Source organism: Octodon degus, unplaced genomic scaffold (genome assembly GCF_000260255.1).
Source record: "Octodon degus isolate 3935 unplaced genomic scaffold, OctDeg1.0 scaffold00016, whole genome shotgun sequence".
In the NCBI taxonomy this organism is placed as follows: domain Eukaryota; kingdom Metazoa; phylum Chordata; class Mammalia; order Rodentia; family Octodontidae; genus Octodon; species Octodon degus.
In genome coordinates this window covers 15,861,298-15,887,434 of record NW_004524592.1, presented here as the reverse complement: position 1 = coordinate 15,887,434, position 26,137 = coordinate 15,861,298, and the positions used below count along the sequence as shown (strand labels likewise).

General features: G+C 44.6%; 1 protein-coding gene across 4 annotated transcripts in view; it reads left to right on the top strand.

The window, feature by feature from the left end:
* The window catches only part of Kiaa2012 (KIAA2012 ortholog), a 126,945-nt gene that overhangs the window by 68,414 nt on the left and 32,394 nt on the right, over positions 1-26,137 (top strand). For all 4 annotated transcript variants that reach the window (XM_023710014.1, XM_023710016.1, XM_023710015.1 and 1 more), the window contains 3 exons: positions 3,090-3,166; positions 15,069-15,206; positions 25,949-26,024. In XM_023710014.1, the coding sequence (XP_023565782.1) occupies positions 3,090-3,166; positions 15,069-15,206; positions 25,949-26,024 (291 nt within the window). The remainder of the gene's footprint in view (positions 1-3,089; positions 3,167-15,068; positions 15,207-25,948; positions 26,025-26,137) is intronic.

The window sequence follows — 26,137 nt, the reverse complement described above, 5'->3', positions numbered from 1 at the left end:
GTTAGGTTTATACTGCAGGAAAAAAAATTTAATACTCTAGAATTTGCATTTACATTTTCCATTTATGACAAAAAACACAAACCCACGAAAGTACCAAGGCCCACTTTCAGGCTGGGGCCAGCAAGTCCATGGACGAAGGCATAGGATAGCAGAGGCTTTCTAAGCTGTTTGCAGTGCACATATCCCCTTCTGGGTGCTAAGACATGGCACATGGGGAAGGAGGTCCCCAAAAGCACTAAGGGTCCTTGAGAAATGATGTGTGGGAAAAGATCCTCAATAGATGTCAAGAGGCCCCTGCTGGCCACTCAAGTAGCCATGCCTCTGCAACCACAGGACATCTGGCCACTTCACAGCCAACGGGGTCCATGTCTTCACCAGGTCCTGACACGCATCTAAGAAGAAGATGGGTGGCCCTGCTGGCCTGATACAGTGACTTCTTGGGAGTGAATTTTCTAGTTTGGTATCAGATAGAACTGACCAGAGCTTACTATATCTACAGAAATAAACACTTGGCAACAATGGGAGTAAATTTGACTATATTTCATTTCCCTTTAAAACAACTTGGAAAGTAAACATTGTCAACACAGACTGAAATAGTAGGAAAGTTGAAGGTGCCACAGCCCATGCTAGAATCAGACGCTCTTTCCTGCTTTTCAAGTTTTGAGTGTTTGGTGAAGGATCCCAGGATGTGAAAAAGGCAAGAGAGGTTGAGATGAGACCCCATCTGGCAGGGTCACCTCCGAGGTGGCCTAGTTATCTGGTGGCAGTGCTATCTCCTCACTAAAAGCCTGCAGTGAGATTAAGCTGGTGTTTGAAAATCTGCTAGGCCTGATGGTGGGCAGCCGAGCGAAGAATGCATTTCTGTTTATCTCTTCAGTGGCAGAGCAGTACATCCCAGAAAGTCTGAGGTGCCAGCTTCAGCGGTGCCTAAAAGCAGCACCGTATGGTACTATGACTGTCACATCAGTTCCTCGGCAAGGAGGAGGCTCCAACACTGTGTTTGCATCCATCTCATGGTCAATGGGGGCAATTTGACTTACTAGCAAGCACAACTCTTAGCATATTATTACAAGAAGGAGCTCTCTCACCCCCATTGCTTTATGACCCAGGAACACCACTAAAGTTGTGTCTCCCCGTTGACAGCTTGCACCTCAATAAATTACCAAGATCTTGACCCAAAAGATGAGAAATCCTAAGCTATTTTTCAGTCTCCTATCTGAAAATATGTTTACATTTCTTGAACTCTGGCTGACCGATTCATTCTCCTGGTGTTGCAAGAACTTCCCCCCTGCATTAGAATTTATAAGCTTCATTTCTGAGTGACCCAGGGCTCTTTCCAAGCCTCAGTGAAGTGAACCTCATCACAGGGCGGTTCTGCTGGGCTGGGTCTCTGCAGAGAGTGGCCTGCAGCCAGGCAGCTGTGTGGGGCAAGTTCAGCAAGTCTGAGGGGAGGCAGCAGGATGCAGAGGGAAAGCACAGACACTGAGGCTAACATCTGCTCCTGGTTCAAGTTCTAATGCTATCCCAAGGCACAGCCCAGAGCCAGCTGCATAAGACTACTGCCTGGGCCTCAGTTTCTCCCAAGTTAATTTTTAAAATAAATGTCCTAAGACTATGCAGAAGCTATATTCAAGTAAGACAGAAGAGAAACCACAGAAAGGGGAAAGTCAGCCCACAAAGGGTAAGTGCCACCTTCAGGTCAAAAAGACAAAGATCCAGAGTCATAGATAGCTGTTAGCTCTTTTTAAAAGAACCCCTTGTGAGTACCATTACTAGGAAGAACTTTTTGTTGAACACTGAGCCCATAGAAGAGATTAAAGTCCTTGACAATAAAACCACGTGCTTAGACAAATGGATTCCTCAAACATTTCTTTATAAGTATTACAGTTACTTCCTCAGGGAGGAGAAAAGAAGAAATCCATTAGCCATGTGGAATTTTTGGGTCTAGACAAACCCTTCCTCCAAATTTCAGTAGTTCCACAACCAGGGCTGAGTGACTACTTTTCCAGTCTCCTAACTTGTGGAGCACCCTGGTAACACCAGGGTGTCCCAGGACACCAGGGTGTCACCAGGGTGCTCCACAAGTGTCACAGGAACTGCAGGTCCACACCAGGCCCACCCTGTGTGGCACCTGCCACAGACAGGCTCCAGGATGCCCAGGAGCCCCTCCTGCAGCCCTACCCTAGTCTCCTGCTGGTATCACCTCTCCCATTACAAGGGAAAGGGAAGTCTCTGATCTCCATCTGGAAGCTGGCAGAAGCATTTTTCTACTTCAGCAGAGTGTGATCATACAAAATTTATATTCAACAGCATCAGCAGATTTTTGCCATCAATATTTCCTTTTTAATTTCAGTTTTATCTGAATTTTAATAGCACAAAGAAATTACTTTTGTTCTTTTAAAGAGCAACCGAAACAATAAAAATCTAAATTTGAACATAAGGTCTTCCCATTATATTTAACATGGTGTTTAATCTGGGCCTGCAGAGCACATGGGTGTCACCTGGGGAGTGAGTACTGGAACGGCAAGCAGAAACACCAAAATGACACCCAGGATTTGGAGGCAGGTTTATTCATGGTGATGGGCACTGACTGGAATCATTCCCAAAAGATTAGGCCCTGATCTCTGGGGGTCTAGGGCTTATATGGGATAAGCAAGAAGGAAGTACAGAGGCAGAATGGTTTGCCAATGGGGGCTTGGTTTATATAATGTGTACCTTAGTGACCATGCACCACATTGGCCAGTTGGGTTTTTTTTTTAAATCTTTTATTTATTTATTTGGTACAAAGTCTCACTACGCAGCTCGGGCTCGTAGTGATCCTCCTGTGTCAGCCTCCCCAGCACTGGGATTACAGGGGTGCGCCCCCGTGCCCAGACTACCTTAAGGGAAGGTCTGGTGAGGCATGTGGAGCTGGGGACTGAACCATGGTGTCCTGCGCCTGATCTGCTACACTACTAATGCCATAGAGGTAAATGTGTTTATAGTCTCTCACCCAGCTGAACTACGTGTGGAGTATAAGGCACATGTAGACATTCATGAGCCTTAGTTCTGACAACCTTGATTGTTTTTCTTTCTCATTCTTACCACAGCTAATACTGCAGCCAGGACCAATCTTCACATGAATCTTCATGAAAGCTTACCTTTGACACAAACGACAGAGAAGCAGGTATAGTTCTGACTCAGGGCATCAAATCTTGGGTTCTTTTCTCAGCTTGCTATGTAACCCTAAGTGGGACTCCCCACCTCTCTGAGCCTCGGTGGTCTAACCAGTAAGAGGAGTGGAGCAGACTGGCACATGACAGATCTAGCACGTCTCAACTCAGCTCGGTGACATTGCCCAGCTCTTCATGTGTATGAGGAAACTGAGCCTTTGCCTGACTGCTGCAAAGCCAGACAGGAAGAAGAAAGCCCCAAACAGTGTCATCCACTAAGAGGAAGGCACAGATTTTCATTTCTTTTCCTTTGTTTTTAATTTGTATTTATTTTATTTTTGTATTTTTTTAGTAAGGGTCTACAGGGTCTCACTACGTAGATTACAGGGTGCACCACCACGCCCAGTCTCAATCAACGGCTCAGCACGCCCTGAGGGCGGGGCCAGCACAACACCAAGAATCCAACCCTGGCCTCTTCATCTGCCTAAGTAGGTGCTTTAATCCACCGAGCTATTTGGCCAGCCCACAGATTTCCATTTCTAACGGGGAGAAAAAAAAGTCAGCAATCAAGAAAAAAACACAAGGATAGTCATGATGACAGGAAAAGGCTTTCTCCACATGGCTAGGAATATATATTAGTGGTTAAGGACATACGTGCAGGACTGTCTACAAGTTTGTTCCTTCCATCTATGCTCTGAGGTTGGGGCTGGCTTCAGCTGGATTCCCAGAGTTGAACTCCACGCAGCATGCAGACAGGGTTATGGGGACCCTTGGGCTCTTCCTGCATGCGACAGCCCCTGAGCATTGATCTCCCTTACCCCCAGCTTCCAGCCCTGCCCTGGCTTTCTGGGTCACATCCCTGTATCACCACTCATTAAAGATAACAATAAAAACAGTTTTGTTTTCCTCAACACCTGCTCTGGGCAAGCCTGGGTTCAGACATCTTCTGAGGTCAAACAGCTGGCTGCCCCCTCCTGCTACTGAGGAACCTTAGAATCCACACTGTCATTTCTTGAGTGCTTCTCTTTTAATGGGTTTTGGTTTTGTTTTGAACTCACTATGTAGTTCAGGGTGGCCATGAACTACACTACATAGTCCACCACGCTGGCCACAGACTCATAGCGATCCTCCTGCCTCAGGAGTGCTGGGATTACAAGTGTGCACCACCTTGCCTAATTTTAAATGCCTGCTTCCAAGATCTCCATTATAGAAAGAGATCTGGAACATTTACTTAAACAAGAGAATCTGTGACTAAGGAAACTAATGTGGTATCTTTTGGTAATTTCCCACCTCAAGGCCATGAAACAACCTAAACAGACTGTGTTCACACAGCCCTGTGCTATATACCTCAGGAGGCCAGAGGGATCAAAGAAAGTCCTAGAGTGAATATGAACTTGACAGAGAGAAGGGCGCCTGACCCCAGGGCAGGCCTTTGCTCGGATCCCAGTTGCCCTCCAGGTGGGGCAGGCTGTCCTGCCTGCGGCCCTTTAGTAAAGTGAGGGGGTGGCTCCTGCCAAAACAGCGGGTTTGTTAACGTCAGGCATTTTTCCCTCCTTCACTCCTTGGAAGGAAAGAGAAGCCATTAGAGCGCAGGTGCGGGAAGCCCAGACCTCTGGAAAACTGGGAAAGCGAGGTAGGGAGGGGCGTCCTTGCCTTGCCTATGGTCTTCTATGAGATTAACCACAGGCTTCACTTTAACTACTTCCTCAGCCTACTGCATGCAAATGACTAATATCGTGTTTACTCTAAAGCATCTGGAAAGGATTACAACAAATGTCAGCCCCATAGACTCGTTACCACCTTGATGGGCCCCTGGCAGAGCACCGGGCGCGCAGAACGACCCGGGGGCACCAGCGGGACTGCATGCTGCCCTCCTGCCCTCCTCCCTCCGGGTGGCCGGGGACGCAGGCCACTTTCGCAGTGCTAAACCACAAGGCTGGCGGAGGCGGAGCGGCTCGGAGGGGGAGTCTCTGGTCTCGCCACCGGGCAGGAGTCGCAGAACTGGGCTGGGAGTTCAGTGCGGTCAGCGCCCCCTGCCGGCGGGCTGGGTCCAGGCGGGCGGGAGGCCGGCATCCCCTGCAGCCTCCTCCGGCTCGGAGAGGAAAGGGGGGAAGAGAAGTGCAACGAGAAACGTGGAGATGAAAAGAGCAAGGAAAAAAGGAGACAAGCAGACGTGACTCACGTCCAAGCTCCCATTTCCGCTTTCAAATGCACGGCCTCCCCACTGTGAGCAGAATCAAGTATTTATGAAGGCGATTTTTGCATATTAATAGCTGCTTGTGGAGGGAGCTTTGCCAGCTCCGAAGTCCTGAAGGGATGGTGCCCTTTCTTCAGGGCGGGTCCTCCCGCTCCCAAGCCCCTTGTGTCCAGCGTCGCGCCCTTCCTGGGTCGCTGACATCAATCTCCATAGATGCCTTCTTCCCCCGGGCCTCCAAGGAGGTGCTGAAGGTGGGGTAGGGTGACCAACACCTAAAGAGAATATTAAAACTGTACATTAAAATTCCAGAAGGAAATACTAACATGATCTGTGCAGGGACAGGAGAAAAGTACAGTAATTTCATCAACTTTGTATTACGGTCCCTACTCAGTGAAATTACATTTAATTTTAAAAGGACATTGAAACTCAGAAAAATAAGCAAAAACCATAAACAATGCATACTTCTAAAAATAATAGAACTATGAAATGTGGAAAATATTCATTCTGAAGAGCAATTTAAAAGCATATTGACGGGGCTGGAGAGATGGCTCAGTGGTCTAAAGCACCTACTTGAAACAAGCTTGGCAAAGCACAGGGACCAGGGTTCGATCCCCCAGCGCCACATGCCAGCCAGCCCTGCCCCCTGGTGGGCTGAGCTGGCCACACACACACACAATAAATAAATGTAATAAATAAAAATAAATAAATAATTAAAAAAAAATAAAAAATAAAAGCATATTGACATGAACTGTGTGTACCATTTCGTATTTGGGGTCTGTGCCCCCCTCCATATTTCATAATGCTAACCGCTGGTGCTCCCTTCCTGTAGGGGATTGTAATTTGGCTCAATCCCCTTGTAGAGCAGAATGACAAGCTGGCTGATGAAACGTGGAGAAGCATTCATACCCATTGATTCAGGAATTCTGAGTTGCGGAAATTTAACTGAAGGAAATAATTCAGCAGAAAAAAAATGTGAGTGAAAGTGCCCATGGTAACATTATCTATCAGAGAAAAAAATTGGAACTAGGCTAGGAGTTTACTCTCAGAGAAGCTATGACATTATGACCTAGGAGGCTAATTCAGGCATTACAAAGTGATGCTTGTCCTTACTAGAAAGTGATTTAGTACTCATGGCTAAGCACAGGATTTCTTAGTCTCACTGGTTTGGTTTTGCTTTGTTTTGCCTTTTTGAGACAGGGTCTCACTATGCGGTTCAGGCTGGCTTTGGGCTCACTTTGTAGCCCAGGTTGGTTTCGAACCCATAATGATTCTCCTGCTTCAGCCTCCCAGGAGCTGGGATTAGAGGCATGCACTACCACACCCAGCTCCTCACTGGTATTTTTAACTGAATATTGGAGCCAAAATGACATTGTTTTGGGGACTGTCCTGAGCATCCTTTAGGAGCTGCACAGTGTGACTGTCTCAATGATCCCCTAGAGCCCAGGACCATGCCTCCCTCTGGTGACAACTGTGATGTTTCCAGACCTTGCTAAATATCCCCTGGGAACAAAGTCATTCCCAGTTGAAACTCACTAATTTGACATTAATTTCCAAGCTAAGCAGGAATCAGCATCACAACACCATCATTTTTAAGCTACTACTCTGCGTTTCAAATGTTTCACACTAATTGGGCTTTCACTGTGCTATAACTGAACAGAACAGGGCCATCAGAATCTACCTTTCGAGGGTCTTAGTCCTTTTTCAACATGTTACCCCTCTGACTCTGACCCTGAGAGACAGTGGATTTGCCTATTATTATGGCAAGTTAGGGAAGAAAGAGAAAAGGGATTTGATGGGGTCTCTATGTAGCCCAGGCTGGCCTTGAACTCGTAGCTATCCTCCTGCCTCAGCTTCCCAAGTGCTGAGATTACAGGTGTGCACCACCATGGCCCACTTTAGTGTCCTTCTAAGTGGTAATATTGCCGGCCTTCTGATTCTCTTTTTGACAAATGTCATCGAAAAGAGCAAGCTACAGGGCTTTAGAGATGGACTTTTCTTTCTTTGTCCTTCCTAAGTCATTTTATGTCCCCTGAATCTAGCATAGTTCCAGGCACAAGAAAGCCACATTTTTTTTTCTTTTTAAATGACTAACAGGCCTGTAATCCCATCACCTGGAAGGCTGAGGCAGAAAAATCACTGAGAGTTCAAGGCCAACCTGGGTTACAAAGTGAGTTCAGGACCAGCCTGAACTATACAGTGAAATCCTGTCTCAAAAAGACAAAAAATAAATAAGTAAATAAAAATTAAAAAATTTTCCTTGGTGCGAAAGATGTCATGTCACAGAAAGTTCCAATCCTTAGAAATTCGTTGGAAAATTCTATCATCTGCAAAACAAAACCAAGAGTTGCTCTTATTTTATCTTTGGTGATGACATAAAGTCCAGCTGACATTCCTGCAACTGTCACCATTTCGGTGTTTCCTCACTGTTCATTGTCTGCCTGCCATACTTCACTTGGAAGAGCCCGGTGGTGTAGACTTGGAGAGTCCTTGGGCTCCCCTGATCACAGGATGGGGCCAACCCCCCACCCCCTGGCCTCCAGTGACCTTCCTGCTGTTCCCCAGGACAGAAGTGCTCCCGCCGCCTGCTTTCCTCACTTCCAGCGCCAGTTCTCTCTTCCAAGACACGTATCCCTTACTTCCACGCGCTTTTCTCCCCGCCTCCCTGATTGTATTAATAACTTTAGTTGTGGAATTGATTCAGAGGCTTCTTGAAGATTTAACTGAACCTCACCTCATGGCCCAGTCATGCACACAGGATTACTTTACCTGCCCAAAAGTCCCTAGATGGTGATAATTATCTTAAAGCTTTGTTTTTAACTACAAAATCAAGGCTTTTTATTTGTTGAATTTTTACAACTATCACTTATCCTAATGAGTCTGTATTTATTGATCTGTTGACTGCTTGTAACATATACCTGCCTAATTAACTCCCTTTTCTTTGTTTTTAAACAATTTCAAAGATAAGCAACAGTAAAGAGAATAGCGGAATGAATCTCCATGTGCCGAGCCAGTCTCAAGGATTCTCCCTATTGCCTACAGAGAATAGGGAGAATAGGGCCCTAACAGCCAATGGTTTTGAAGTTTATTCTGGGCAGAGTTTAGGATTATCTCTCTTAATCTTCACAAATACCCTGCATTGTGGGTACAGTTACACAGGAGAAAATTGACGGCAGGACGGACAGGGTCCACTCACACATGACCTGTGCATATAGTGATGCAAAAGATGTCAGGTCACAGAAAGTTTCAGTCCATAGAAATTCACAGGAAAATTCTATCTGCAAAACAGAATTGAGAGTTTCTCTTATTTTATCTTTGGTGATGATATAAAGTCCAGCTAACATTCCCGCAACTGTCACCATTTTGGTGTTTCCTCACTGTTCATTGCCTGCCTGCCGTACTTCACCCGGAAGGGCCTGGTGGTGTAGACTTGGAAAGTCCCTGGGCTTCCCTGATCACAGGAAGAGATCCAGCCCCTGGCCCAGTGGTTCGGGAAGTCCCTGAAACTGCATTTAGCCCTCAAGTTCTTCCTCACTGGTTTTCGACAGATTGCAGACTCTCAGAGGCTTAGTCTGCTCATGGGTACAGGGTAATAATATTTCCCTGAGGGATTAAAACAGCCATTCACGAGACCATGGAGAGGATTAGCCCAATGCTAGGCACCAGGCAGCACCCAGTCAGTTTGGGTAGCTACTATTATTTTATCCCTCTGTCCTCTGCCTCCAAAGCCACCACAAAACAGGACTTGGGCATGGCATAGGAGAAGTTGAAAAAATGGAATAATTAGAAAACTGTGTCTGTCTATCAACTGTTCCCTGTCTGTCCCCAGCTCCTAACTCCACACACTCTCTCTCTCTCTCTTTCAAGCAGCCTCTGGGTTTCACTGCTTAAAATACCATTAGAGATTCCATTGGGTTTCTCATCTAATTGTACATTCTTTAAAAGAATTGTTTCCTACCTCTACCTAAGGGAGCAAGGTTAAGAGCCAGGGGAGGTGGGAAGTCAGGGACCCTGGGAGCCAAGAGCCCTGTGTGAGGCAGAAACCTGGCTCCCACAGCCCATCAAAGCCACTGAGGGGAAGAGGGCAGTGGAGGGAAGAGGGCAGTGGAGGGAAGGGCCAGGAAAGAATAGGTGTCTGCCTTTCTCTTCACCCAGCCCTCCTCTGTCACAGCCATGCTCCATGCTCCATGCTCCGTGCCCCAGTCCAGGTCATCATGAGGCAGAGAAGTTTAATGCCCCAACCTAGAAAGCAGAGCATCTTGGGTAACTGTGTTTTTTTCCTTAATGAAAAGTGAATGATTTAAAATAACCATTTACAGGGTGCCAGGGAGATAGCTCAGTAGTATAAGCGCTTGCCTGGCAAGTGCAAGGCCCTGAGTTCAATCCCAAGTTCGGCAAAATAAAATAAAATAACCATTTACAATGTAGTCACCATGCAAGTTGAGACTCTATGTCTGTTGGTTGTTAGATCAGAGACATCACACCAGACCCAACAACGCAAAGAAGTCATACAGGTTGGAGCTACAGTTTTGGATTAGAAGAAGCTGAGCTGCTCCAGCATCCTACCCTTAATCCCAGCCCCTCTGTTGCCAATCTAAAGCTGTTCCCTCCCTCAGTACAGGTGCAGTTCAGGCCTAGGTCCAGCCAGACACCCCTCTTAGAAAGCTGCTCTTTGCATCCCCCCATGAGCAAAGCAGATCACTGTTTTGGCTCAGAAGTTTTCTCTTCTAACTTCTGCAAAGTCAGATAAACAAGGATTCTGTTGTGTCAACAAAGTACTTAATTAAATTGAGGAGGATATCAATTAGAATTCACAGTAAGATTTACTTCCAGATAATAGAAGCTCTGGAATTAAAATGTCAGTGAGTTATTCAAAATCCTCTTGGAAAGAATAGTGAGGTGAGCCCCATTTTCTGGGTAGAGAACTGAGTCATTTGGTAAAAGTCCCCAAATGTGTCCCTCAAAAAAGGCTAGGAATTGATTGTTTCTTCCTAGACTGGCACTTCCTTGTAACTGGGATAATTTGCTAGACATTTAGGAGGATATAAAAATCTCTTTTCCATACACCTATAATATTCAATAACGGAACTTAGAAAAAATGGGGTATACCGATGAATGTCCATTTTGTATCTGTGTATTCAAAGAGGTTGGGATAGATATATAGTTGCATTCTCTTAATGAATAGAATGATTTGTTCTAATGGTGTTTGTAAATAGAATCACAAGTCCGCATCTTGTACAGCAATTAACCACTAAGAAGAATATATGCAGTGTATTATTTGTTGCAACTGTACTTCCGATTTGATTTGAAACTGTCTCATTGCTATCTGTTTATCAATAAAACTTTGAAAAAAAAATAAAAAATAAAAAATAAAAATAAAAATAAAAAATCTCTTTTCCTAGAGCTGAGGTGTAACAAAGGGATAGGGACCAAAATCTTTAGAGGAGGGGAACAAAAAAGCTCTTCTCTAGCTGAAAACCACACTGTATCCCCACCATGCCAGACCTGAAACTGTCTGTTCCACCCTTTTTGCTAGAACTGAATTATTTTTTTCATTTATTTATTTAGCATAAAAGAAGCTCAGACTCCAGGAAGCCAAGAGGGGCAGGGCAGACCCAGGTGACTACAGGCACGTGGACTGCAGGGCAGGCTCCTGACAGTCCTGCTCTACAGACAGAGGCAGGGCAGGCTCCTGACAGTCCTGCTCTACAGACAGAGGCAGGGCAGGCTGCTGACAGTCCTGCTCTACAGACAGAGGCAGGGCAGACTCCTGAGAGTCCTGTCCTGTCCCCTGTGCAGGGGAGGGCCTTTTCCCCTCCAGGCCATCCAAACCTAGATAGAAAGAGGCCTAAAGTGGAGCCTGAGGTGGCTAGGTGGGCCCTTTGGCACAGCTGGGGTCCTCAGGTAATGGTCCCTCTTAGATCATCCCTTTAGGCAGTCCGGTCACAAAAAGCCAGTGAAGTTCCATGCACCACCCAGCGCCACCTATGTCCCCATTTCTGCTGTGTCTTTTGCTCCACAGACTATAGTAAGAAATAACAGGTCATGAGAAGGTCAAAGACAGGAAGACTAGGCAGGCCTTTCCACCCAGAGCTCCAGCAGACAGGGCCTGGTCCAGGATTTGGTCTGGGGTGGTTTGTTGAGGGAAGCTAGGAGCCCTGCCTCCCTCTCCCCACCCTACTGTCGAAATCTCTCAGATCTTTCCTTCCTCACCAGTTCTCAGGGCCCCCAAAAGGGAAGACTCCCGGCCAAGGAGAGAGGCATAGTGGTTAGCAGGAAAGATGGACTCTTTCCCTTTTGCTGGCTCACAGAAAGGCACAAATGCCCCGTGTGCACAGAGGCTTGATGTGACAGCTTGCTAAGCCTCAGAGCGCTTCCGCAGAGACCCCCCCACCCGCTCTCCATGCTCCTGTGAGGCAGGGTAACCATGGGGTATGTTCCCATTTCAGATCTGGGCTACAAAGGCCCTTCCCTCCCGTGCTGTTTGCTCCAGCAGCTCAGCTTGTAGTGGGTTCCCAGAACTCTTGGCAGCAGCCACTCAGGCAGAATGAGGCAGTGAGCTGCGTGGGAGGTGGTTAGACAGCCGGAGTGTTGCAGCCTCCTTAATGAGGGACAATAGCTCTTCTTGGAGCCATTGAGCGGCAACTACAAAGATGGGGAACCCCAATTAGGAAGGAATGGGCGACATGGGGAGGAAGGTCTGAGGGATGCCCATGGGATAGATCCTTGTCTTGGGGGACTCCGTGAGGCCCATGCGTGGACATGTGGCCACCTGGGCTCAGAATCTTCTCTTTCTCTAAGACTCTGTAGAGCCAGTTGTGGTAGGAACTGTTCACAATACACACATTGGAAGGAGGAAAAATTAGTGGGAAGATTTCTGCCTGGGTGTGCAGTTCAGACATTATAGTCCACAAGTAAGAAGAAAATAATAGGATATTAAGACAGTAATACAAATGGATCTTCCCTTTTGGTTTTGGTATATGTGTGTACCTGTGGGCTTTTGTATATAGCAGTGGCTCCTGAGTTTTGTTAGCTCAACTGAATCACGTTATGTTTACAGCAAGATAATAATCCTGGATTTTCCATGGCTTGCTCTGTTAAAGTATAAGATTAGCTCTTGAATTCATTAACAGCCGTCTCCTTTCAAATGTCAAATAACTTTGTAAATGCCAAGTAGTTGCGCAATGCCTTCTGTGCAACACTACCAAATTAACTCATTAATCTTTATTGTTTCATTCACTGTGACAAAGACTCCCAGGTGTTTCCAGCAGAAGTAGAAATATGTATTCAAGTATTTACAGTACAATACAGGTGGTGGGATGGGGGTTTTAATTTTCTACTAAGCATTTCACCTCTCCATAGTTCTTAAATCATTCCCACTGAAGTGTGTGCAAGCGCAAGAAACAAAAACTGCTCCAGGAATTTCTACTCTCTTCCTATCCCCATTTTCCTGCCCTTCCATTCAGCCTTGTGTTTTTCCTCTCCTTCCTCCACATCTGGAAATCTTGGTCCTAGCTACTCTTTGTTCTGCTACCTGTACTCTCAACATACCCAAGAGCAGCGTGCGTCTGAGAGCTGAGAACACAGAAATTTGCTGTAGAGCAGGCCTGGGAACCAGGAGCTCCTCTGCCTGACTCCAGCCTCCAGGTGATCAGGCCACACTGCCTGCAAAAGGTAGATCCAACCAGGGCTGGCCTGTGTTCATCATCCATCCCTGGGCTACAATACCTCCATCTCCCAGAGGTCTGCCCTGGACAGCTGTGAGGCAGGTCACCAGCTGGCCCATCACCTGCTACCCTGTCACTCTAGTGGTTGCGGAGTCTGCAGAGCTGAGTTATCATCTCACGTCATCTTGCTTAGCTCTGTGCTCATTCGTGTGGTGCATGGTAGGCACATGACAAATACCAGGCTAATGAATAAACGCAAATCCACCCGGGCACATGATTTGCTTCCCTGGCTTCAGCTTACTGACTTTTTGCCTTCTCCTATCACTGTCGCCCAGAACCTTGTTTATATGTTTAAGTTTTTCTCTTCTCCCATCTCCTGAACGCCCTTTTACTATCATTTATTTGCTCGAAGATCTGTGCATAATAAGCAAAACCAGCACTGTGCTCTCCCATGTCTTCACTGAAAACCACTTGGTCAGGCCAGAATTGGTGGCTCCTGACAGGAAGAGGAGCCCTGTGGTCAAAAGAGTTGTCAGAGAGCAAAATTTATAGGTCAAGTGGCTGGGAGGAACTTTCCTCAAAACCCCTCAAGTCCCAACTCTTCTATCTGAAGCCCACCAGAGGAGCGAAGGCAGTTTCAGTCTCTGGAACTGTTCTTGGCTGTGTCTCAGGTCCTGTAACCTAATACAAATTCTTCTTTGGAAAGATTGGAGCCGTTTCCCTCAAATCAGTATTATCTGATTTCTGTTACTCTAGCCAGTGATCCATGCAAAGCTGTGGAGCCTAGAAGGTTTGAAACGCTTTGTCTGGTTTGAGCTTGAAACAAATGCTTTCATTTGATCAAGAAAAGGGGAGGTGATACCTTACTCTGAGAAGCTAATCAGATATATGGCTGGGATGACGAGAAATTGGATAAGTATTTGTCCAGAAAAAAAAAATCTTTATCTCCAGCCATATTTCCAAACAAAGGAAAAGGGTGTAGATGTTCTTTGGAATGATGATTGCTTATGGAAACTAAAACCTCTCCCCTCCACCAATGAGTACGAGAAATACAATGTTATGGCGCCCAGAGAGACAGACATCGGAGAATTGGTCTCCTAGGAAATGTGGAAATGATCAAATCCATGCCCAGTGTGATCTCATGGCACACTAATGTATGTGATCCCCAGAAAACAGGTCCCCAAAAAAGAAGAAATAACTTTTTTTCTTTGAGAATGAGGGGCCAGAGCCACATCCAGGTCAGCCCCCCAGGAATCAGAGCACTTGCTTGCTCGTCTCCCCTGTGAGCTGCAGCTCGCCTCAGAGATCCTTCATGCTGTCAACTGTGTTCCTTTCCAAACACTGAACAGATTCTGCGGTGACAACAGGAGCAAGACAGCTGTGACTCCAGCCCCCAGGGAGCACATGGTTGTGGAGGCAGGGCCCACAACCTCCCCAGTCACTGTGGGTGTGGCAGGAAGGACTCCGTGTTCTGAGAGGTCACCCAGACTTATTCTGTCACCAGTTCTTCCTTCTCTCTCTGCCACATTTGGTCCTATCACTCTTCCTAACATATCAAATACATTTTCAGCCTAGAAGTAAACTACAATCTTGCAGTAACTTTTTGTGCTGCAAGGCAAATTGGGCAACCATTCATGGATCATAAAAACAGCAAAAATCTCATTTAGAAGGGGTCTTGAGTGGTGATGTCAGCTCTGGCATATGCCAGTTGAATGGATTTGAGCAGGCTGTTTACCCTACCAGAGCCTCCAAGTCTCTTCACCTGTGACAGGTGGGTGACATCCCTACCCCACAGGGCTGTCATGAAGATTAAATGAAATAATTGCAACCCTGGGAAAGCCTCTTTTTCCACTTCTCTGGGTGCTAATTATGAACGAGGCTTGAGTTATTCTCTACACATATGGGCCCCCGTGCCTCCAATGGTAAAAATAGGTGTTACTATTAGTGTTGCAATGGTGAAAAAAATGCTTTTTATAAATATTGGGGGATTTGGACTGGCTCTTGTTGCACTGCACAGCATTCCTGTGAAAGCTGGGCTTTCTGCTTCTCTCCCAGGGATCCCCACAGTCCTCGGAGGCAGCAGCTCAGAAGGCGGGAGAGCCTCAAAGTTGTATAAATAAAGAGCTGATGTGTTCAAACAGAAAAGAATTTTCCACGCACAAGCTGCACATTGACAGGACGCCGTTCCTGAAGGTGATCTCACACTGAGCAGACGAGGGGCTTTAGAGATACAGACACAGGAATGCCAGTTAATACACTTCTGCTCAGTACAAAAACAGCTTCTGAAGTCCCCAGCACCCCTGGTTTATCAGAGGGGACAGAAAATAGGCAGTTTGTAGCAGATGAAGAAAGAACAAATTAGGACAGTAATCACAGCCAGCCATCGGGGACAAATCAGTTGGGTGTCTGGGTTGGGTGGTGAGGACCAGGGAACAGAGAGAAAATGGGATAACTTTGAACCATCTCATAAAACAGGCAAACAGATTTCATTTTATCTTGCCAATATCTAACATAACCACTACTGTTTTACCACTATAACTTGGTAGAGTTGATAATCATACTTGGAGAAGACTGTTCTTGAGTTAACTATTTAGAAGTCAACGGCAGATTCTGTTCTGGATATCTGGCTTTGTTTTCTGCTGAGAGTTCTTTGATCTCCCGAGCTCAGCTTCATTTCTGGCTAAGGGTCCTGAGGATGCTGTTAGTCTACCTGTGCTGCTGCCCTCCCACCCTAGCAGCTAACCAGCCCTGCACACAGGAAGGCTGCACCTACTGCTCCCTGGACTGTCTGCTTTTATCCTACAGCCCTTTGTCTTAGGGCCCTTTCCTGCCTGTCTCTCACCCTTCTCAGAGCTCATTTAAGTAAAGTGACCAGGGATGAAAGACATTGACCAGAAACAGAGCCAGGCCTGACCTGGGAGGACAACAGCTCCTCCTCACTACCCTAGAGCACACTGATCCTGAAAAGAGGCTCAGAGAGACAGATATAGGGAGAAAGAGGACAAGGAGTGTGCAGCACTCATGACAATGGCTCTGTCTAGTGTCATGGGTACTGATGGTGACTCTGGAACCCTTAGGGTCATCCTCCTAATTTCAACTCATCCAGAGTCCCCAGTTATGCCTTCTCTGGGCTGGCCAAAACCCAGTGCTGCAAGGTTGGAGTTTTGATTATGAGGCATGCATGTAACCAGTATGGTGCACACACCTGAGTCCAGCACTCTGGGAAGCTGAGACAGGAGAATCACAAGTTCCAGGCCAACTTGGGCATTTGGTGAGACTGTCTCAATGTTTTTTTTAGCAGTAGTTCTGGGAGTATGGCTCAGTATATAGCACTGCTAGGTTCAATCCTCAAGACTACAAACAAACAAAAAGTCACACATTGGCCCAAAATCTATCTCCATGACTAAATTCTGCTTTCCTGGGCTTCCTATTGGATATGCTCTGCCGTGTAGTGGCAAATGTGCACTGGGTTCTCTTTCCCAGATCATTCCAGAATCAATGTGAATTGACTTGGGTCAGACGGGAGATGCTATGGGGATATCAGGACCTCTAAATATGAAGGAAATTTAACTCCCTACCTGTTAAATGTCTGATACTCCAAGTTCATGTTCTCTAAAATGGAAGAATGAAGAAAGCGTCTGCCTGAGGGAGACAGAGGACACGCAGAAAGAAGGCTGCCCCTCGCCCCACTTCTCAGGGGAAGTTTTATAGAGCACAACCATGTGGGTACAATGTGGGTTAAGGCTATGATCAACCAAGAAGATTATTAGTACAGCTGTTTAGGTAATACTGATCCAGTGAGGAAGTGGGTCATGTAGCAAGCTGAGCCAGCATGGAAAAAACAAAGAACTTCTCAGGCAGGTGATGGACCGGAACTCTTGGTTGTCTGCTGAGGTGACTGATATCTAGCTAGCCTTTGTTAGGCCAGGTGTTATCACTTATCTCACCCCTAGGGGAGGATGTAGGCTTGGTCCTTCTGTTCTTATCTTGAGACCTGACTTCCAACTGATGTGTCTACAGCCACAGTGGTGTTGTGTTTTTACTTTTGGCCTGACTCTCCCGAGGGCCTAGCCCTACCTGACTGCCTACAATATTCCTACCTAATTTAGCTGTTTATAATAACATGTCCAGATGAAATGCCAGCAGACTAACCTGAAAATTGGGATTGAAATTGGTGGGAAGACATCTCACAGGAAGAGTGATTCCAGCAGGAACACAGAAGATAGTTGCTACTACAAGAGTTCAAGAAATATTGTAAGGGCCAGCCAAATAGCTCAGAGGATTAAAGCACCTGCAAGCAGGCACAGGGACCAGAGGTTCAATCCCACGGCCTGCTGTGCCAGCCCAGCCCCTGGGGCACACTTAGAGACTGGGTGGTGGCGCGTGCCTGTAATCCCAGCTCTTGGGAGGCTGTAAACAGGCCTCCCAAGAGTCTGATCTAGTAGTGAGACCCTGAACACCCTGTAGACCCTTCCCTAAAATACCAAAAAAAGAAAAAGAAAAAAGAAATATTGTCATACTGTTACTTATACTAACAAAAATACTTTTTTTTTTTTTTTTTTAGTACTAACTTTCACATTGAGCTATATTCTCAACCCCTTTTTAAAGTTTTTATTTCAAGACATGGTCTCACCTAGTTGCCCAGATTGGACTCAAACTTTCAATCCTCCTGCCTCAGTTTCCTGAGTACTAGGGTTAGGAAAATACACCACCCCATCCAGCCTCTTATTTTATTTAAAAAATTTACTAATAAATTCTTTATTTAATAAATCTACCTAATAAGCTTAGTTCTTCCTTTAGGGCTTAAAGAATTATGGTTGATACTTCCTGGGACGTGACACCATCATCATCACTATTTATTTGAGCTTCTGCTACTTACCCTTCTACTAGGGCCCACTTTCTAGTCCCCCCACCAAGACTCGCACACCTGGCAGCTGAGCCTGACTCACAGGGCCCGTGAGCTTCCTGCGGATGGGGGTGGGGGGGATGGTCTTGGGGCTCCTGTAGAGTCGGTGTCAGGGCTCTCCAGGCAAGCTGGTGAGTTCCGGCAGAGGAAAGCACACAACCTGTCCTCGGGTCTGGAGCTGTGTGGAAAGCTTGCTCCCCGCGTCTCCGCTCGCGGTCATCCTGAGCACCTGTCCACAAGGCGTTTCATCCAGTTTTGCCTGGCACACATAGGAAGCTCTTTCCACATTGCAAAGAGTGAACGCAGGGGATGAGAAAGTTGGAAGCCCCACAAGGGCAAGGAAAGAATTGCAAAGCATCGCAGTTGCTCATATTTCTGAGCGCTCTTTAGGTATCAGGCTCTGAACTGAGTTTCATGTGCATGAACTCATTTAATTCACAAACTGAATCTAAGAAGCAGGTAGCATTATCCTGATGACAAATGAGAAGACTGAGACACTGAAAGGTGAATGACTTTGCAGCGGGCCGTGCAGTTGGTCCCAGGCAGGTGCCCAGCTCCAGAGCCCAGGCTCTCAGCATCTGCTATAAAGCTCAGCCACAAACCCCACTGAGCCTTGTCCAGCCAAAAGCACTACCTGCACGATCACTGGGCACCCAGCATTCAGCACGCTCCTAGAGACACTCCCTACCCCACCCCCATCCCCACCTCACACATACCTTACAGCAGGAAGACATCCAGGGCCTACAGGGCTCTGCTGCTCCCCCTGTTCCCACCTGTGGGCTGTGGTGCTAGTAGGAGGGTTTCACCCCCAGGGGTCATGTGGCTGTCTTTGGCCAACCTATGTGGAGCACACTATACCTGCTGACCATGCTGGGCACTGAGGATGGGGAGACAAATCAGCTCCACCCTTGACCTTCCAAGGAGCCTGCGGTCTAAGAGGAAGATAAACAAGGAAAAAAATTGCAATCCAGAGGCAGGATGGGGGGTTTTGGCCGAGAGGTGTTTATTTCTCACTTATCTGGTGTGAATCCCCCTCACAGTCAAAAACTTCTTCAGTCAAAACCACCAGTGACAACATTATTTGCCCACTTTAGTATAATGTTTCTGTCAGATTTCAATTTAATCCAAAAAACATCTGAATTCCTGTAAAAGCTGAACCATGGTTTTGAAAACTATTCTGCTTTTCAAGAAGAAATGTTAATTAATTGACGTAGTAAGATCAGATTTCTTTTCCAAAAATGCTTTCAATTGTCCAAGGTAGGTCATGGTAGTAAGAAAGAAAACAGCAATAAGGCCTGGTAATGCTACCCCCAAAACTGAATATATTATGTTCCACACTGACATGCAAGGGTGTGAGTGCTATGCTCAGAGGATAGAAAGATCAAGCAATCTGAGCCTGCCTGACAGCTGGGGCAGATACTAGGGAGCAGGTAGATGATACTCTCCTAAGCACTCGGCAGGAAAGGTGCAGACGAATCACATCCTGGCTTAGGACTGTGGGTACTATTGCCAGGTAAAATACTCAGAACAGTGAGTCTCACAATCCAAAAAGCAAAAAGGAAGAAGAATGGGGAAGAAGAGGAGGAAGAGGAAGAGGAGGAGGACGTAGAGGAGGAGAAGGAGGAGGAGGGAAAAGATGAAACCAGGGTCAAGTAGAATATGGTCATCTGTGTGTGCTGGTGCACATTTCTCATTCCAGTACTCGAGAGGATCAGGCAGGAGGATCGCTGTGAGTTCGAGGGCAGCCTGAACTGCATAGTGAAACCCTGCCTCAAAAAGAAAAAAAAAAAAAATTGGAGTATGGTCAACAGTAAGGTGTCAGGCCAGTAGTCAGAAAACCCCAGTTCTTTTCCTTTTTTAATTTTAATTTTTAATAGATTGCAAATTGAAAACAATTTACAAACATAAATGAATATAACAATAAAAATTACCCAAAATAAAAATGAAGAAAGAGTTTACAGATCAGTCATAATAGTTCACTGTGTCAAAACCGAGAAACTTATATTCATATAATTAGAATTCTCAAAGTAGAAAGGAGTAGGCAATAAATATTTAAAGATTTAAAATTTCTGAATTTAGTTCAACTTATAATACCACATTTCCAAGAAAAATGAAACTTTCTACACAAGAAATTTAAATAAAATCATACCAAGATACACAAAAATGAAATTGTCCAAAACTTATTGTAAACAAAAAAATCATTAAAGCATATACATAAAAAATATTCACTATGGAAGAACAAAATTATTATTCCACATTAGAAAGGAAAAAAAAGGACAAAGTGTATAAGAAACTAGACTAAAGGACTGAAAGAAAAAAAAAATAGATCTGTCCTCTTTGAATTTTATACTTAGCTAATATACCTTTGAAAACTAAAAGTAAGACTTTCTGGTTATACAAACTTGAAATATTTTAATACCTCCAGACATGGCATATAGGAAATAACAAAAATTCAAAAGGCAAGAGAAGTTGCAGTATGCTCCTGGATGAACAATAAAGAGCCCTCAATATGATAGTTACGCAGGACTACATAAAAGATATTAGATGAACCCTTATTTAAAGGTCATTGAAGATTTCTATGAAACAGTACCAATCTTATGTTGGGTTATACATACATATATATATATATATATATATATATGTGTATATGTGTGTGTGTGTGTGTGTATAAAAGACAGGAAAGAAGTAATATAAAGTCAACAGAAAATGGAAATATACTTTTTAAAGTTTCTAATGCTAGAAGATATCATACGATGTCTTTTAAATAAATTGTAAGTCAAAGATACAGTATATTGAACAAAAATTAAGATTAAGCAATATTCAGAAAATTAAATACTCATTAATTAAAAATTAAATGTTGCAAAACAATTGAACTAAGAAAAAGTTTTCATGATAGTAAAGAAGTACTAAGAATAAAATATAAGATAGGGGCCAGGGAGATAGCTCGTGGAATAAGCACTTGCCTGGCAAACGAAAGGACCTGAGTTCAATCCCTGGTTCCGCAAAAAAAAAAAAAAAAAAGAATAAAACATAAGATAAATACTGGAAAGGGAAATAAATGACCAGCACTTCTCATAGTTTAGGGATAGGATATCACACAAAGTTCTAGTGTGTTGTGGACATGCATAACGACCATGACAGTTACTGGTGGCCAGGTGTCACTTGTAGGACTGAGCCACAGCTATTTCTTTGAAATCCACCCTGTAGACCCAGGTGGAATCATGACCCATAGGGTGGAAGAGAAGTCTATTTGTAGAGTGTGCTGATGGAAATATTTTGCTGCTGTACATAAAAGAATAACTGAAAGACTACTATTGTATACCTCTTATTCTCCTATGTTTAATTGTTTGCCCTATTTGGTGGGTTCTTTCCATTCTCATTCATGGGGCTGTAATCATTTTGCTCCCTCTCTAGAACATCATTTAGTACTCTGTGTAGGCTTGGCTTTGTCATCATGAAATTCTTTAGCTGTTCTTTGTCAAAGAAATATTTCATTTCTCCACTATACTTGAAAGAGGGTTTTGCACGGTATATCAGTCTGGGTTGCAATTTGTTTTCTTGCAAGACTTGAAGTACTTTGCTCCACACTCTTCTTGACTTGATGGCTTGTAAAGAGAAATCTGCCATTATTCTGATGGGTTTTCCTTTAAATGTGATCTATTTCTTTTCTTTAGCGGCTTTTGGTAAATTGTTCCTGTGCTGAATTTCTGGGATCTTGATTATTATATGTCTGGGTGTGGTTTTCATTGGGTTAATGTTATTTGGAGTTCTATATGCTTCGATTACAGGAATGTCAGATTGTTGCCCCATATTTGGAAAGTTTTCTGCTATTACTTCTGCCCATATTCTTTTTACATCATTTGTATTGACTCCTTCCTTCTCAATGATGCCTATTAGTCTCACATTGTTCATCTTTGCATCATCTTGCAGGTATTGAATTATTTTTTCCTGCATCCTAGTTGTTTTTAGGAGATCTTTGCTTACTTTTTCACTAGCTGCAATGGTGTCTTTAAGGTCAGAAAATCTATTTTCACTTAGACTCAAATGGTTTTGCCATCTTGTGATTGAGGTTTTAATTTACTGTATATCACTTTGAATCTGTTTCATACATTCTATTTCTTTGCTATATTGCTTATTCAAGTATTCCATTATTTTTATATTTTGCTCTACTTTTATCAGTGTATTCTTTAGAAGCATTTAGTACTTCTTTGACTATAGTTATCACCACTTTTTTTAGTTCAGAAATTATTTCTGATCTGATTTCTTCTATACCTTTCTGCAGTTGTTTCTTTACTTCCAACGATATTATTTCAGAGATTTCAGGTGTGTGATTTCTAGTTTCCTCAGTGCTAGTGTCTTCTGCATTTGTACTGGGTGGACTCGGAGCCTGAGACTGCATTTTATTCCTTCTCTTTGTCATTTTGTATACCACTGTCTTCTGACCTTTGGTGTAGAGCTTAGATATTTATTACCTTAGCACCAGGTCCAGATCTATGAAGTTCAGATTCTTCCAGGTGGGTGTTGCTTGGATCTGGCTGGGGTCTGGCTGCTGTGTTCCACTTCTTTCTGCTGTACACGTTGGAGTTGAACCCTTTGTGTCACTCTGGCAAGATGTTCTGCTCCTGAATCAGCTGGGTGGTTCTTGCCTCTAGCCTCTTTGCAGGGAGTTCTGCTGCAGGATTCCATGCTGGGCCTGCACTCTGGGTCTATTCAGGATCCATGGCCCCAGGTGGTCTCACTCACACTAACCCTGGTTCTTTCTGACACAAAGTGACTTTGGCATGCTCGGGGACCATTTTCTCTTTGTGAAATGGAGACAATAATTTTGGGAACTCCACATCTGCCCCTTAACAGTGAGGTGAGAATTCCATGGAATAGTAGTCTTCAGAAAATGTTCACAGCTGTAAAGGACTCAGCTCCTAAGGCAGAAAGGAACAAACATTCACTGATTGATGCTTAGACCAGGTCCCTCATGGATTGAATGCAAATATAAGATTGTGCAACTCATAGTTGTTGAACTCTTGTCTCAGTTACTTTTCTCTCATTGCTGGGATGAATACTCAACACCCAAAATGAAGGAAGGAAAGGTTTATTTAGCTCACAGTTACTGGAGGTGTCTGTCCATATTCAGCTGGCTCCAAGGCAGAGTGGCACATGGCAGAGAGCAACCTTTCATGGTAGCAAAGAGCAAGAGAGCAAAATGGAGGAGTAGCAGCAAAAAATGGCAACAGAGAGGAAGTCTGTCTCCTTTAAATTGTATTCAGGCTATCTGCTCCAGGATGGGTGTAGTACTCACACCCATAATCCCAGCAGTACTAAAACCCATAATCCCAGCCTTGATCATGATTTTTTGTCCCCCCCCCCCATACTAGGGATTGAACTCAGAACTTTGCATTTGCCAGGCAAGTGCTTATTCTACTGAGCTATCTCCCCAGCCCCCAGCCTTGATCATGAATTAATCTCAAACTCTAGAAGTCCCCACCCCATGAGGCTTTGGGGGGACAACTAGACACAAACCATAACAGCTTTTCTCCATTAACCTCTATTTTTTTGTTTGTTTGTTTTGTGTTTCTTTTTAAGACAGGGTCTTGCTATGTAGCCTGGATGGCCTTGAATTAGCAGTGATCTTCCTGCCTCAGCCTTCTGAGTACTGGGATTACAGGTGTACACTACCATGCCTGGTGCCTTAGCCACCAGTACTAATTTCCTGTGTGCCCTAGATACGTAACATAGAAGTAAGCAAACACAGACATGAATAGAAGATAGGAATTATATGAAAATTTAGTATACTGTATATATTCTTCAGTCTTTTTGCATAGTATTTCTTAGAATTCTACATTAGTGGACAGATGCTTTGTTCTTGCTGATGGTCATATGGTGTTCCATTGTGTGGGTCAATCACTACTGATCTGACTGTTTTCAGTTGATTGGACATTTAGGTGCCTTTTAATTTGAGGCAGTGAATAGATGGCCCAGGTCTGTCATTTCACATATGTGTTCCTATGTCTTAAAAAACATGGAGATAGATAGATAGATAGATAGATAGATAGATAGATAGATAGATATAGATATAGATATAGATATATAGATATATAGATATTTTTTAACAGCATACAGTTGAATGGAAAGAAATTCAAATTGACTTTCTTTTTCTACCAAGATCTCACGAAAATCTTTCTGAATTCCCAACCTTCCCTGCCTCGTCTCCCCACGTATGAAATGAGAATGCACCTCACACCCCTGGCCCACAGCTGCATGTTGTTGAAATGAAGTCTTACCCTTCTTGACTTTGAAATTCTTCCCAAGAGGAAGAATGCTTCCCACTTTCAATCCCATTTTCTGTTAGATTAAAAGCCTTTAAGACAGGGATCTTCAAAAAAAAAAAAAAAATCTATCTCCTTTCTAGTCTTCTAACTTAGCAGTTCACTATGACCAATGCAGAATTTTCCTGTGATACCTTTAAAAATCTTTCATTTATTTAGAGCTGAATTTTATTTACTGTATCAGGCCAAGTCTGCTTTGTGTCCAAAATGAGAAGCCCAAAAGAAAGAACATGATTACCTACTTAGCTTTTCTTTTTTTTAAATTTATTTATTTATTTGTGTGTGAGTGTGTGTATGTGTGTGTGGCCTGCTCAGCCCACCAGGGGGCAGGGCTGGCTGGCATGTGGTGCTGGGGGATTGAACCGTGGTCCCTGTGCTTTGCTAAGCTTGTTCTAAGTAGGTGCTTTAGACCACTGAGCCATCTCACCAGCCCCCTACTTAGCTTTTTTGTGTTAACGTATCTCATCAGCACCAAGCACCAAGTTAACAAGTGAGAAACACACAGGGTAAAAAGCCAGAAGTGAGGAAACTCAATGGGGAATTTAGAATGCCAAATGAGCAAGTGAGTAACTGTCTCTTCCCAAAGCAGGTTGGCATTTGATAAGAGGATGGATAATTGATTGTCACTAAAAGGTGTGAGCAAACTAAGAGAGGACTCGAGGGCCTGCCAAGTGCATCCCAGCTCTGTCACTGAAGTGAGCTGTGGCTGGGGCGGGGACCCTCACAACAAAAGCCTAGAGCTGTCTCCTCACTCAGTCTGATGGGCTTTCCTTGGGCCACCAGCTCCACCTGCCACATTTCTTGGGTTACTAAAGAACTGCTTCTCCAACCACTAGAGAAGACCTGCGGTTCCCACTCCCAGAAGCATGTTGGAATCACCTAAAAGCCCTGCAGCACAGAGAGGCTGATTGTGATTTGGGGGATTAATGAAATCATACTTTAAAAAAAATTTTAGGGGCCGGGGAGATGGCTCAGTGGAAAAAGCGCTTCCCCCACAAGCGCAAGGGCCTGAGTTCAATCCCTGGTTCTTAAAAAAAAAAAAAAAAAATTTAAACCACTCTAATGTACAGCCAGGTTGAGAACCACACAGCTGGTGAGATTGCAAATACTGCAAGTGACTCAGAGAAAGAAGAAAGAGGGGATCAAATGTAATAAGAAACCCAATCCCTAGTAATCCTGAGAACTCAAAAGGCCAGGCTGACCCTTTGGCTTCCCTGCTTTCAGTCCTCAGTGCTTTCCACTTATTCTCAAGATAGAGACAAGATCCTTTGTCTTCCTTCAGCCTTGGAGGGCTAACTGCTTCTCACCCTCCTACTTCCATCTCTGCTCTGGTCACACCTGTGGTGTACCAAGTCCCTGGGGTCCCCTGCTTCCTTCTGCCAGAGAGCGTAGCCTGTGACTTTCACTCCTTCCTGTAGCAAACTCCCACACACGCTCATGCTGAGTGACACTCGGATGAACAAGCAGTGCTCAAACAGCCTGCTTCCCTGGGCATTAAGGCAAGAGAATTGACAAAGAAGGTGAAGAAAGAACTGGTGGCATATTTCAGGGAGAGAGCATTTGCCTAGCATGCTCAAGCACCCCAGCCTTGCAGAAAGAAAAGAAACAACTAAGAAAGCTGGATTGCCTTTTACCAAAGGGCATGGATCACAGAGGTATTTGCATTTCTTGTCTGATGTGCTCCTTGTGGTGTGTTAACCCAACAGGAAAGTAGAGAAGCACAAGACTCTCATGAAGATCTGGGAGCAGCCCCTGGAGAAAAGGATGAAGACAGCAGCCAAGGTAGAGACTCCAAGTGTGGGTCCCCTAATCTTACACTGTAATTGTTGGATGAACTTAGAACTATTAAAAGATATCTGAAGGGAAGATGGGCGTGGCGGTGCCTGTCTGTGATC